The sequence below is a fragment of the Podarcis filfolensis genome, assembly GCF_964270895.1.
Source record: "Podarcis filfolensis genome assembly, chromosome: 15".
Taxonomy (NCBI): Eukaryota; Metazoa; Chordata; class Lepidosauria; order Squamata; family Lacertidae; genus Podarcis; species Podarcis filfolensis.
The window spans coordinates 30,666,677-30,681,620 of record NC_139618.1 but is presented as its reverse complement, the minus strand read 5'-3'; the positions used below and the strand labels follow the sequence as shown (position 1 = coordinate 30,681,620).

General features: G+C 42.2%; 1 protein-coding gene and 1 long non-coding RNA gene across 4 annotated transcripts in view; one reads left to right on the top strand and one right to left on the bottom strand.

The window, feature by feature from the left end:
• Positions 1-14,944, bottom strand: part of KIRREL3 (kirre like nephrin family adhesion molecule 3) — a 738,847-nt gene that overhangs the window by 318,154 nt on the left and 405,749 nt on the right. For all 3 annotated transcript variants that reach the window (XM_083588556.1, XM_083588558.1, XM_083588557.1), the window contains one exon: positions 13,679-13,756. In XM_083588556.1, coding sequence (XP_083444682.1) covers positions 13,679-13,756 — 78 coding nt within the window. The remainder of the gene's footprint in view (positions 1-13,678; positions 13,757-14,944) is intronic.
• LOC310750748 lies at positions 10,672-12,717 on the top strand. The gene is made up of 2 exons (XR_014542223.1): positions 10,672-10,818; positions 12,517-12,717. It is a non-coding gene; the product is annotated as an uncharacterized lncRNA (long non-coding RNA).

Genomic DNA, 14,944 nt, shown 5'->3' with positions numbered 1-14,944 from the left:
GGGCAGGTAGCTCCGCCCCTGTATTCAACACCCACCTGCCAGACCTGCACTGCCTCATTGTACTCCAATGTCACCTACACCCAATGCACAAATATTAGAGAAACACTAACCACTGCCACATACAACCTTGATCTGAATTGCAGCCATGCAGTTTCCATGACACATCTGAGCAGTTCCCATTCCTTCCACTAGATGGAATTGCCTTTTTGCACATCGTGATTATTGCTGTAAGGAGTCCGAGTGCATATGTATGTGGAAAACCGAACCAGTTTTGCCCCGAAGAAAGTCCACTCGGGTACAGCCTTTTGTCTTTTTCAGAGAGGTGCCTGCTTTTTACCAGGAGGTTTTTGCCAGCTAGCCTAGCCGAGGCTCCTCCCAGCTTGACGCCAGACAAAACAAAAGATTGTTTTCTGTTCAGGTTTAACTTGTGTCAACATCTCATTTGAGTAACGTGCATGTCAAGCAAAAGCGAGAGACTCACCAACGGAACACCCTGATGATAAAGATGCATTTCAAACAAATTCTTGGGTGCTCGCCACAGCCTCCCCCAGCTTCCATTAGAATTCCCTTTGGCAGGCAAAGAACAAAAGGCTCCGTTCAGTTTATACAGGAGCTGCCTTTCCTAATCACTTGCAATTGCATCTCATCGGCAAGATGAAAGTGACATGCTTGGAGTAATGTAAGCATCCCCCATCACACAACTGCCAAGCGGCAGAGCGGGCAGAACCTTCATTTTCAGTGACAGATGGGTAAAAGACAAAGTATGATTGGAGATTTTTACCTAACAAGACAACAGGAGCAAGCAATAAAACTATCTGGAAATCCAGTGCAAAGGTCCTATAAACAGAATTGGTGGTGTTTTGGGGGAATCATGTGCAATAACGAGACAGACACACACCAAGGCTTACATTGCTGCCTATTCTTTATAAGGTATGGGAGCCTGAGTGCCTTTCAAGTACTGTGTGATTTTGTAAGGGTTTCGTGTGTTAGGGCTGTGCACAGGGAATTGTACTTGTACCGCAGCGTGCAAGCATTAGCAACCCGTCTCATTTCTCTCCCGCTCCTGCTTGATTTTCCTAATTACTTAGGATGTGCAAGCAGAAACCTGCTTGCTCTGAAAACGAATTGTGGTAACTGAACACTGAAAGACCATGAGAGTTTCGATGTTGATTGGGCCGCTCACTGAGCGCCAATGCCCATCCACCCCTGGGGTGGATGAGTGGGGTTGTAGTCCAACAACATCTGGAGAGCCACAGGTTTCTCATCCCTGACTGAGTTTTCCTTTGGATAAGAATGATAACTGAGCCACTTGATGCTATGAGAATCAGTGGGGAACCAGCGCACAGGCTGTGAAGCTGGACTACAGGGGTTGAGAACCTCAGAACAACAGACCTGATTCACAAAATGATAGCTTTCTGAATGAGATTTGAGATGACAGAAATTGATTTAGGGCTGAACCAAAACTACTCACAATTTTATGGTAAATATTTTTGGTGCCACCTTCTCTCAAAAAAAGAGCCCCTCTTTCCCAATAACTTCCCCAACATCCTCGTTTTCTTACTCATTTACATTGGCCTTATTTGCTTTCACTGGCCATCAGTGAATTGTTATTTAGGATCGTGACACATTCCTGTTCATTGTGTGGCTTGATGACGCATGTGACTGATCATGGAAGGTCTCCTCTCTCAGTTGTCTTCAGTGACACTGTGATGTAGCCCAGTGTCCCCAAGTCCAGTGACTGGGGTGGCTCCTCCTCATGTAAGAGAAGTAAAGTGGTGAGATGAGAATTAAACTCACACATGTTGAGCTGCAAACCATGTTCTGATTTCATTGATAAGTTGTGGCCCTGGTTTATTCAACATTCTTGCGTCTTATGATTTGGTTTTCAATTGATTTATCTGTTTGCATTTTTTGTATAAAGTGACTAGCAAATATTGTTGTTATTAACAGCAGAAGCAACAACAACATTAATTATTCCAGGGTGCATTCACAAGTGTGTATTTGCAGAATTTTTTTGTTTTGTTTATGTCTTTTCTTCTTCCCTGTCCTTGAAATGGCTGTTCTTGACTCAAAAATCAAAATCAGAATATTTGAGCATGGCCCCAGTTCCATAGTAATAGCCATAATTTGGCCATTGCAAAAGCCAGTGCTGTTGAGGAAAATTGGTTCTCTGGCTCCAGCTTTGGAAAGGAGATCTGGAGGCAGAAGCCTGGATGATGGGCAGTGGTACCATGTTTTGAAAAGCCTCTTTTGTAGCAGGGAGACTCTGAGCACCACCGCTGACAGGACATGCACAATCAACTGCCTGAGAGGCTTCTTGCTTGAGGAAGCTAATAAGCCTTAGTCCAAAAAAGCAACCTTTCATTGACAAACCATTCAGCCTCCTAAGTGTTCTCTCAATAGCGCTGTTCCTCACCTTTGTTTTTGTTCGTGTCATTTAATAGCCTTGATTTGATGTTCCTTTGGCTCAAGGGGAACTTTTTGCTTATAAAGCTCCTCCCCTCCTTCTCTTCTTCTTTCAAGTTTTCATTAGAAAATGGAAAGAGATACCGAATTAACAGAGAAACAAATGGGAAAGGAGAAGAAGCTCTTTCTCTTTTGACAACAGTCACCCCATTAGATCCCTTTTAGCAGGACAAATAAGCCACTCAGCTGCACAAGTGGGCTTTTATATTTATCCCAAATTAGAAACAAAATAATTGCCGCCTCGTCTTTAATGGACGCACCAGTTAATTGTTCTAATAGCTCAATGACTCCAGCAAAGGGAGGGGGTGTGCGCATGTATGCAAATGTGTGCACCTCTGTTGCCACTTCACCAGTTGTGCCGTTCAGACCAAGGCACATTATGCAAACCCAGCTTGAACTCCCCCTTTCTATCATATGCTCCGTGGCACAGGGCTGCCGTTCCAGATCAATTATTAATATGCACGCGTTATAATTATTTGGAGGGTTGGTACAAGATAATTATAAACCATAAAGCAGCTTTCATCTGCATGTATAAGTGCCTGCACCCCCCTCACCCCCCTCCAGATCTGAATCATACATAATAAGCTAGGAACAGGGTGGGGTTCAAGGAGAAACGTATTAAAAAAAAATCTGATCTATTCTGTGATGTTAAGAAAATATTAACTAGCCTGTTATTCATTGATGGGACATGGCGGAGGCATGTAAAAGTATACACAATGTGGAGAAAGTGGAGAGAGAAAAGATTTTTCTCTGTGTCTCGTAACACTAGTGTTTGGGGACATTCAGTGAAGCTGAATGGTGGACGATTCAGGACAGACAGAGTGCACAGTCAAATTATGGAAATCACTAAAAGAAGATGTGGTGGTGTAGTGATGGCCACCATCTTACATTGGCTTTTAAAGAAAGACAAAGTGGTGGAGGACACAATACAGATGGCAGAGGAACACCTGGTACTGGGGATAACAGCTTCATTGATTCACAGGAAATGAAGGTGGTGCTACAGAAACCTGTAAACCTGAAGCAAGAAACAGACACTGAGATCCAGCAACAAGGGCCTTCTGGCAGTTCCCTCCCTGTGAGAAGTGAAGGTACAGGGGAATCAGGCAGAGGGCCTTCTTGGTAGTGGCACCCACCCTGTGGAAAGCCCTCCCATCAGATGACAAGGAGATGAGTAACTGTATAACCTTTAGAAGACATCTGAAGGCAGTCCTGTATAGGGAAGCTTTTGAATGTGTAATGTTTTATTGTTTTATATATATTGGAAGCCACAGATTGGCTGGGACAATCCAGTCAGATGGGTGGGGTACAAATAACAGAATTTATTATATTATTATTATTATTATTATTATTATTAATAATAATAATAATAATAATGAGAAGGAAGAAGCTGGAGGGAATGACTCGTGGTTTCAGTTGTCTCTATACTAATTCATAGTGTATGGGAAACAAGCAAGATAAATTTGAACTCTTAATGCAGGGTGACAAACATGACCTAATAGGCATTACTGAAACCTGGTGAGATGAGACTCAAGAATGGAATGTAGAAATTGAGGGGTATAACCTGTTCAAAAGGAATAGATCAAACAGGAAGGTATAAGGGGTAGCATTATATGTTAGTAATACCATACTGAAGTCCTTGAAACTGTGCTATGATTCAGGAAACTGGCCGTCAAAACCATAGGCATGCTTCATCCTGGAAGTTATCCTTTGTAAGTTATCCTCACAAAAAAACCAGAAACACAAATAAAAACTGTAGGGTGTGCTTTACCATTTGCTGTACTCTTGGTTTAGATGAACTTTATATATAGCAATGACAAATTCTACATGTGCACAACACAATCTAACCAGCTTGATATTTTGGTGTTTACAATGAGCTGTGCATTCATTTTTGTGTAGACATTATAGAAACAGTGTGGTGAATCATTAACACTGCCCCATGTCTGTGTTGCTTATGGAAGTCATTGTGGATGTGTTCGTTTTTGCGCATCATCCCACTCTACAGCACAGCAAGGCAACCAGGGTATAAGACAAGTTGAGATTCAGGTTGGACATAAGGCAAGGCAGAACACAAGGCTGGGTGGACAACAGGTTTCTGAAGCTGCTGCGTCAAAGGGCAAGCTAAAACTGAGCCCTTCCATAGTAGAAGCAGCATATGCAAGTATGAATGGCATGGGTAGCTCAGTTGGTAGAGCATGCAATTATTCTTAATCTCAGAAGCATGGGTTCAAGCCACAAGATTTCTGCATTGCAGGGGGTTGGACTGGATGACTCCGATGGTCCCTTCCAACTCTACAGTTCTATGAGTCTAGAAATGTGCACATTGAGATAAATACTAATAAGTATGTACAATGCATACTGTACAGTATGCACAGGGGGAAGAGGTGTCGGTAATGCATACCCCTGGGTACCTCCAGAAAAAAGCACTGAGTATGTCTTTTTTTTTGACAAAATATGCATTTATGTACATATTTGAAAATAAAATGTGTTCCTTTTCTTTGTAATTATCACAATCATCACCATAATCAGAGATTAATTTGGGAACGGGACAGCATGGATTTATGAATGAGTGCCTGTGAAACTGACCAACCCATCCTTAGCCACACTCCTTAGCTTCAGTCTCATGTTCCTTTGACTTACTCCTTACTCATGTCTCTCATGTCTAACATAATCCACTCACTTTTTATAGTGGACAGATTAAGCAAGTGGGGTCGGTTTGGTAGGCATTACTTGTGTACATTCCTGTTTAGATTAAAGGTTATAGAGATGGAAAGGTATGTGTGGATGTTCCATGTGCATAACGCATACACCCAGACAATGCAAAAGAATGTGCGAAAGATAATGACAACCAGTTATGCATCCCACACCCACATATTATCTACATGGAACTACCATAAATAAATATTCCCTCTGACTTACAATGTCTATTTCTGATGTTTTTAAGCATAAATGCACACCTGTAGAATATATTAGCAAAGTAGGCGAATGAGAAACGAATAATAATTAAGAAGGGAATAGTGGCTCGCCTGTGCTCTTGGTCTTTTGCATATGGGAAAGAGGACCTGAGTACCAACTATCAGCCACCGGCTTGCTGAACAGGTGGCAGAGGAGTAGGCTGACACCTCCTTGTGCTTAATAGTGCTTGTTAGTCATTTTATGAGTCACTGCCAAAAAAATGCTATAATTGCTGCACTGCCGATTGCTAACCAGTCGCTACAGATCTGGCAAGAAGTCAGATGCAGGAGAGCGTGAGTAAAATAGGAAGTGAGACCTCATCTGACTGCAGTGCTTGCACAGAAGTAAAGAACATGTCAGAGTCCTAGGGCTGTGGGAGAAGGATATGGTTGGGCTGATAGGCAGCTGCTTGATGGCTGGACTTACGGTTGACAGGTATAGTGGCATCCTAAGCCAATATGAAACAGCAATGCCTTCTCATTATTTGATGATTTCCATCGCATCACATTGCTCCATAGAGCAGCTATGGAGTGATGTGTCTAATCTATTTCAGACTTATTCATTAAAAGTTTTGCTAAATTAAAATTTGCTCTTAACTTTAAGCTCTGCCAAGAAACCACCAAGCTGTTCTTAAGTCAGGAAGGTCAGCGCCGACTCCTAGGGATGTGTGATTTTGCCCTCCCTATGGCAGTGTTTCCATGTGCAATCCTTCCTGGAGATTGGGGAGAAATTCGACTCTATTTGCATTTAAAGGCAAACCTACCTAATTTGCACATTATGCAAACTGAGCATTATCTGAAGTTTGCAATGCAGTCTTCCAGCCAAGGAACGTGTACACAATAAACATACTAGAGTAAAACATGCATATAAATGCATATATTAGTGCAAACGCAAACCACCTTGTGATCTTCAGATGAAAGGTGGTATAGAAATAATAATAATAGCATGCAAACTGTGCAATATTAACTGCTTTGCAAAAACACGCAAACCGCCCTGTGATCTTCAGATGAAGGGTGGTATAGAAATACAGTAATAAGATACAAAATGTGCAGTATTAACTGCTTTGCAAAAACACTCATTGTAGGCAAAATTGTATACTGAAATAGGTATATTAGGAGAAATTAGCAAGTTTGAAGTTAACATGAACTGCTTCATGCAGTTGGTTTAATGCCTATCCCAGGCCAGTATGACTTCTTCCGACTCGCCTGCTTTAACACATCTGGCAAGCCTTTGAAAATCCCTGTTTATATCACCAGGTAGCAAACGTAAGAGGTTGATGCAACCCCTTGTGAGCCACCATTCTGATGGGCCATGGTTTGGCTTGGTAGGCCACTGAATGTGGCCTTAGACTTTATCCTCAGGTAAAGTCATATTTGCATATTTGCCCATGGAGAAGTTCTGACTTTATCAGGATCGTTCTCCAGCTGGAGAAATGGCATGTTCCTAGTGATTATGTATTTGTTTCTGAATGTTAACAAACAGTCTGCAGTGTCTGATTGAGTGGGTTATTAGTAGAATGAAGACAGATGGTGGAGGATTAAGTATAACGCTTCTTTACATCAAGGCTATCATTACCCAACAGCTCCATCGCACTTCTGTTCAGACTACAACTGTCACCAGTTTAATTTCCTCCTTGTATCTAGTACCCCTGAGCTACCTTGTGATCCAGACACAAAGAAATAATGTCAATCTTTAATCGGGCCACAAGGAAAACCAGAAAAGCATCTCCTTTACTGGAACAATGCACCATACATCCACATTACCCAGCAATCCCCCATTAATCATATGGAAACAACCACAACATTTTTGAAATGAAAAGAGCAATATAAATGCTATGAAAGTGGTATGAAGTCTCACTAATATTATAGCACTCAATATATTGTTATAGATCTGTGGGTGCTAAATGCTTGGGTTTAATAAATGTTAGGATTTAATCGGAACTGGTACATTAGGATCGGTAATAGCCAGACTCATGTGTATTTAAGATGTGGGGTAGCCACTGTTAATCTTCTGGAATCAGCCTATGTGGAGAGTTGATTAACCTAGGCACACTACCTGGGATGTGTATTGGATATTGTAATCGTAGCCAAATCAACAAGTGTTAATGAGGTCACACAGACTTGTTTGTAAGGTGACTGCCCAAAGGGATCAGCAATTAGGGAGTTCAGAGCATCAAAGGATTAGGTGTTAACACAACACAGGATCAAATTACATAGGCATGAGAATGCAAATGGAAGGCCTCTCCCTGAGGTAGAGAAGGAAAGATAGAAGCTATGGTGGTAGGGCTGGGAGTGATGTAACCAGGAAGAAGAAAGCAACCATTAAACTGGATTGTGCCCTACAGCGCAAGTTAGGCTGCAGAGAAAGGATAATGTTTGGGCTTATTGTTGCTGCTGCTATAGAATAAGCTGGTGCATTTTTGGGGTGCTGCTGCTGTGAGCCCCTTCCTAAGCAGGCTCAGGTTGATGTGTAAATAAACCATTTATCATAAAGACACTCTAGCCTCTGTGGTGCCTAATTTTCCAAAGGAAACACAAACCCTGGCTGAGCACCTGGAACCCCTGGGATCTTGTCACACCTTGGAACTTAGGAAGAGCTTGGACAGAATATGCAGAAGATTTCCCTTCTAAGTGGTAAGAGCAAGCAGGGAAGGGTGATATGCTGTTGAAAGATTGCCCTTAGTTTGATTTGATGTTGCAATAATTTAATGCACAGTTGGGCATGTCTACTTTTACACATGTCCGAGCTGCTTCAGGAAAATGCTAGCAGTGAAACAGAAGTGGGTAACCTCTGAATCAGGGGCAAAAATTCTACCCATTTCCCTGGGGTTTCTTGCATAGGAGGTTCTATTTACATCATTACCAAGAACGAGCTCATGCCCCCATTTATTAAAAAGCAAATTTAGTTGTAATTTAACAAAACGAAAAGAGTTTCTTGACCCTTGTACTAAAGAAACCAACTCACGCGTGTATTTTGTCTCTTACTGTTAGGGTTGCCATATTTCAATAAGTGAACATCCGGACACAAAAGTTGTTGAGTATTTCAGCTTTTCTTTTTCTTTTTTCTTTCGTTTGAAATTTGCCAAAATGTACACGCCTGACATGGGCTGCCGTACGTCCATATTTTCCCGGACATTTCAGCGATTTTTGTCCAAATGCTGTTTACGAGAGCCGAATACAGGCAATGTCCAGTAAATTCTGGGCGTATGGCAACAAATCACTGGTGATTACAGAAATCGTCAAGAAGCTGATTGATTTTTTTGGAGACTTTGTCAGCAAATTTGAAACGGAGACTGATACTAACTAATGATAGACCTTCCGTATTACATTTTAAAGGCAATGCCATGAATTTGTGGGTCTTTGAAAACAAAGAGCAAACGCTTTAGAATAGGCGCAGGAATTTAAAGTTCACCAGCTTCTTATTGTGCTATTCCTTTACAAGCAGGTGTTTTGAATGTTGACAGAGGCTTTATGTGAAGCCTGAATAACATTTGGGAAAAATACACAGTGCTAATGGAAAATCTCCTCAGGGAGAACACATTTGGCATGACTCACGATGGCCTCACAAACAAAATGGCTGCCATTCTTCTGAAGAAATGCAATCTATAATGATAGAAGGCGGCATGGGATATGTTTGATATGTGTAGGTCAGCACTAAAAAAAATTTAAAATCCTGGGAAATGCCCCAAACTGTCTGGAAGGGTTGGTGTAGTCTGCATGTGGTCTCAGGAGGTATCCATGATTAAGGCTTCACTTCCAGGTTTTGCTGTAGGAAAATAAATTCTTAATTAAATAGGCACTAGCCTCAGCATGTTCTCCTCCTTCAGCTTGCTGTTCCAAAATCCTGCTGCTTTGTCTGAAGTGGGCCAGACAGAGACCACATCCATGCTACACATTCAGAGTGGTTTAGTGGCCAATCCCTCTTCACAGGGAATTGAGAATTGAAGCTCTGGGAGGGGAATAGAGGCCTCCTAACTAAGTTAAACAAACTATAGACTTCTTTGGAGGAAACCAAAATGCGTTATAGAAATTGCGACACCAGAGGGCGATGTAGAGCAGCAATCTGTCACCAATGGGAAATTGCAGTGGGAGCTCCCCCCCCCCCCTTTTTACAGGATTTTTCAGATCAGTGTAGATCCAGCCCATGACTGTTTAAAGTGGTATCATAGTGTTTTAAATGTGTGGTGTGAATGTGGCTACTGAAAAAACTGCCAGTAACTGCTGAAACTCCCCCCCTCTTGTGTACTGATCATTGGATGAGTTTTCTGCATGCCTAATAATACACATACCTCAGATTGTTACCAGGGATGAATTAGCATATATGATCATTGCTGTTGAATGTGTGAAATTGCACATCACTGTTATATTTATGTTCCCAAATGTGATTATATATATATGCTATGTCTCTGGAGAGCCTTCTAGCTTGAATCCAGCATTGTCTGTAATCTAATTAGCATATTGTCTGCTCCAACTTGCTTCTTCTATTTTATTCCCCCCCCTCCAAGCCCAAGTAACTCTGTTTCAAGGAACTGATTAGCCCCAATCATCCAAGGTATTTTGTCAGCTGTCCATTGGGCCTTTCCAAGTTATTCCTTTCATGCAGCAAACACACAGTTGTTACTTGTTCATTATGAAAGAACCGGACCTCTTCCCTTAAGTATTAATTTCTGTTGTGGGAACCTCTTTGTTGTCATTCCTTCCAACACTCAAATGACATCATATTGCTGGGAAATGCAATCCCCCCCCAACTAGTGCAGCTGTTTCTATAAGCAAAGTACAAACTGCCCTTGGTTTAATTCAAAAATGGCTTGCTAATTACAAACACCTTGGACACAAAAATGAAATAAAATTATTTTATTCCACAATAAGTTCTAAATTGATTCACAAGTTTCTTTGTACTATATCCTAAATCTGAGTCCTCAGCGTAAATTGCTATTCAGACAGTAATTCTGATCAAACACCACCAAAGCAGACTTTTTAATGGCACAGGGTAACCGTAGAGAAAGCTTAGAAAGCTTCAGAGTATCAGGAAGTGTGGGATGTATTATTACTAGAGCAGTCAAGTACAATATTTTCCTGTTGCCTAGAATGGACACACAGGACAATGTGGCTCCAGACAGGGAGGACTTCCCGTCATACCTGCTCTGGAGCTTCCTCCCCCTGCGTGTGACAAGGTAGATGGGCGTGACCCTAGCTCTGGCCCCACAACCATATCTCTCTTGGACTCTTACTCTTTTACTCTTGGACTTTCACTCTCACTCTCCTGATTCTTAGCCAGCGCATGGCTCAAGCTTCACTTAGGATGGAGCCCACAAGCAGAAAGTCTGAGATGTAGCCCAGACTTCTTTTCACTGTAATCGCAAGCTAAAGCCTGCCTTCAGATTGCTGCTGTGAACTGAATGCAAGCAAAACTTTATTCTTACTTTTATAGAAGACTGTGTTGAGTTATTATTATTTTAAGAGGGAAATAAAAGGGGAAATTTATCAGGAATAATCCAGACTGGACAAGTCAGACTGGATTGCTTAATTAAAGGATTCTAAGCAATCATCAACTTGCTTCCAATAAGTTGCAAAGGGAACATGCTCCGCTGTTTACTCACTAGCACGGGTGAGGAGAGATAATATCAAAACAATATATCCTCTCCCACCTTCCTTAACATTCCCACAGAAAGGTATAGAGAACTTGTGTTCTCCATCCTTATCTGATCAAGCACTACGCCCAACCTAGGCAGACAATGGCTTTTGTGAAAGCTTTCCTGTTCATTCCTTGTTAGCCATCTCCCTAGCCTATATTTTCCTGGCCCTTTCACTATATGATGAGGCAGAAAGTAAAATAAAAGAACTCTCCTTCCAGAATTTGCTAAATGCAAATTAAATCAAAACTCTCTCTCTTTCTCTGCATATATGCGAAGCCTCATGAACGGCTAAAGAACACAAGGAAATACAGTTATATTTGCGTTGCATTCCAATATTACAACTTTTAAGTTAGGCAAATTTGTATTCTGAACCATGTAATTACAAGGTTTCATACCTATTCCTCTTGTGATTACATTGTGAAATGTGGTTGGTTGAGTATAGTATCATAAGCTCTTACTGGGTAAGGGTTGTAGAACTGCTGATAAGCTACTATTCTTCTCCCTTGCTACAGGCTCAAGGGTCAGAAAACCTTGCCAGCCCAGATGTTGTTGGGCTCCAACTTCTCTTAGTCCCTGCCAACATAGCCAATGGCAATGACAGCTGTAGTCTAACAACATCTGGAGGACCATGGGTTCCCTACACTTGCCACAACTGCTTTGTTTTATAAACTCTAACTACATAATTTTATAAGGTTTGCAGAACACCATGCACCTGTTTCTCCCTCTTGCCCTACTTTCTTCCTCAGAACAACCCTCTTTCTTAGGTTTGGGTAGCCTTTCTTAACCTTGGGTCCCCAGATGTTCTTTAACTACAATTCCAATCATCCCTGACCAGTGGGTCATGCTGGCTAGGAATGATGGGAGTTGTAGTCCAACAAGCTCTAGGGACCCAAGGTTGAGAAAGGCTGGGCTAGGCTGTGAGACAGTGACTTGCCCAAAGTCACCCAATGAGCGTTGTGGCTTGAGCCAGGATCTGGCAGATCAAAGATAATATCATTGTTGAAGAGAAGGAAAGATGGATGCCCTTAGCATGAAGGGACTTTTCATAAACTACCTAGAGGGAGGGGATCACATAGATTCAACCATTTTCCCCGGTTTGTTCCTGACCCTTCTGTGGAACCAGCAACTTGGAATGTAATTATAATCAGCAGAAAGGAAGACGTACTATCAACTTCTGTGGTCAAGGATAAGCAATTTGAAGATCATCTCTGCCTGTTTCCACTTTTGACACCAATGACATTAAATATGGCAGTGTTAGAGACTCCATCTGTTGCATCAAAACAGCAAGTGTCAAAGCTATAGGCTGCTGAGATGCTAACTGAGTTTACTTGCAAGTGTTTTTAATGGTTTAATGATTTCTGTTCACAATTACACACATCTATTGAAACAGTTAATCAATGGTTGCTTATAAGATGCTTGGCTGGTAGAGGGAATTAACAGTAATATACGTTTGCATTTTGTAGGAAAGAGCTCACGTGGGCCCCATGGAACCATCAACATCCCTGAGAGGGATGCTTGCTTGGGCAGCTTTAAAGCCATGATGTAATGTTGCTTCTCTGTTCCAGAGCTACAGCTAAGCACAGATTTTGCAAGCTGAAGTCTCCATCTGCATTTAGAAAAGGCTTTTGACAGATATTTTCTGCAATAAAGCTGAAGAACCCTCAGGTACCGAGTGAAATTACCATCCTAGCTTCCAAGTTCCAGCCAGCAGCTATAACCCAAAGGCCTTAATCTTCCAACCAAATATAAGACTTGAGATATACATAATAGGAACACCACCAACAGTTGCTCACTAACTCTTTGACCACAGGGAGAGGTGGGTGAGCAAGGAAGCAGCAATGGCAAGGTGGAGCAGCAGCAGCAGAAGGCCACAGTTCCATCTGGGCAACCTCATGTGGCCTGCATGTGGGGCCAAATGCAAAAGTAGGTGGAGAAACTAGAAGTCTAGCATCTACACAAACTCACATATCTTCCATCTAGGCAAGCCAGAGGCGTTACCAGAGTTCAATGACACATTTCAGACAGGCAAAAACACTCAGAGGGTATGAAGCAGGGTTGGTGAGAGCTGTGGCCTGGGAAGAGTCCTAAGAATCATGTAGAGAGGCCCGGAGGGTGACATTTGGCCCCAGACCTAAGGCTTTCCACTGCTGATCTAAGTGCAGTGGCTCATAAGAGCGTAAGAAAAGCCCTGCTGGATCAGGATCTACAAAGGAAGCAGGATGTGTTGGGACAGGAAGTCTATGGGAGGGTACTCTCTCTCACAGGACCAGCCCACCCATGAGGCAAGGTGAGGCGACAGCCTCAGGCAGCAGAATCCACAGGGGTAGCAGATCCCAATGTTGGGCTTTCTTCCCTGCTTGTTCCTGATCTTCCTTCATGGTGGGGAGGAGTGGCACCATTTTGTGGTGCGCCTCTGGTGCCAAAATGTCTTGGGGTGGCCCTGCCCCCTTACTGCAGTTTACTCAGAACAGACTTGCATGAGCACACCCAGAATTGAGTAAAGAACTTGCCTCTACTGTTTGCATGTGACCTAAGTTAACAAAACAGATGGAAGTGGGTTGAGGGCATGGGGAGGAGAGTGGGCAGAAAAAGTGAAAATAACAGAGGCAAAGACATTGCACTAACCTTCAGTCATTCGCCGGTACTTATCCTTGAACATGAACCCAAAGACCAGACAGCATCCTCTCTTTGGGAGACCAAGTTCTGCAAAAGACAGCAAAGTAGATGGCGATCAGCAAACTGTTGACTAAAAACGGGAGGCACTTGCAAAAAAACAAAAGAAAAAGGAAAAAGTCTGGATCAGAGTAGAGAGCATTTTAAGAGACCCTGGTTGGAAGGAAGCTATTCAAATAAAGTTTTTATTTCTTACACTTAGGTTATAGAGTAGCCTTACTAAATGCCAAGGTTTCCCTCTACCAAGAGGGGAAGGAGGTGTGCTTTTCTGCCGTGGAGGCCCCTGCACAGCTGCACTTGCTGAAAGAATAGCAAGGCACTCACTAAAGTGCCAGCAGCTGTGGTCATAAGGCCCTGAAGCAGGGAGTTAACAGCAGTGGTGCAGGACCAGCACCAGCAACAGATCTACTGGATCCAAAGGCATATTGTTTCACCAAGAATTTTCCTATAAGATCAGACCCTATTCTTTCTGATGTCTTGCTTTTACCTGTTCCTGTTTTTATGTGCTTATTTACTTATTTATTTATTCTGGCTTACTGATTTTATTATACTGCTTTATTGTTTGTTTTCTATATCTCTTGCAGTTTTTTTAATTAAAACAAACAAACAAACAAACAAACAAACAAACAAACAAACCATTAAGTGGTTTAGAAGTGCTTCCCAATGAAACAAGCAAACAGACAATAGTTTCTGTTTCATTAGCTGCCACCTATATTGAAAGCATGGGATATATATTCAATATCCATATCTGTCTTGTCTATCTATAAGCACATGCATGCAGATAGTATGTAAATATATAAACAAAAATTCCATGGGCACTTTTCAATCAGATGTGACCAAAATCACTATAATTCAGGCACCAATTCATTTCAGTGCTATCATGCTATGCCTACCGTGTTGCTGCTTCCCTATCCCTGGTATATTCAAAGATATATCTGGGCCGTGATGCAGACACCAATCACAGGAACTGGGTGACTGTACTAAATCCCAGCACCAACTCTTCCATTCCTCCCACCTGAATTGTGTACGGATTTTTAACGAACAAATCCAGCCCCCCCCCCCCAGTGCCCAGCTAATTTCCACTCCCCAGTGGAAACTCCTTCCCTGAGTGTTTGCTTCAGACGCTCTGTTTATGTTCAGGAGGATGCTCAATAAATCTCTGCTCTTCAACACATGCAAGTAATGAGAGCTCTCTAATCCCGTTCACTTAGCAGACCG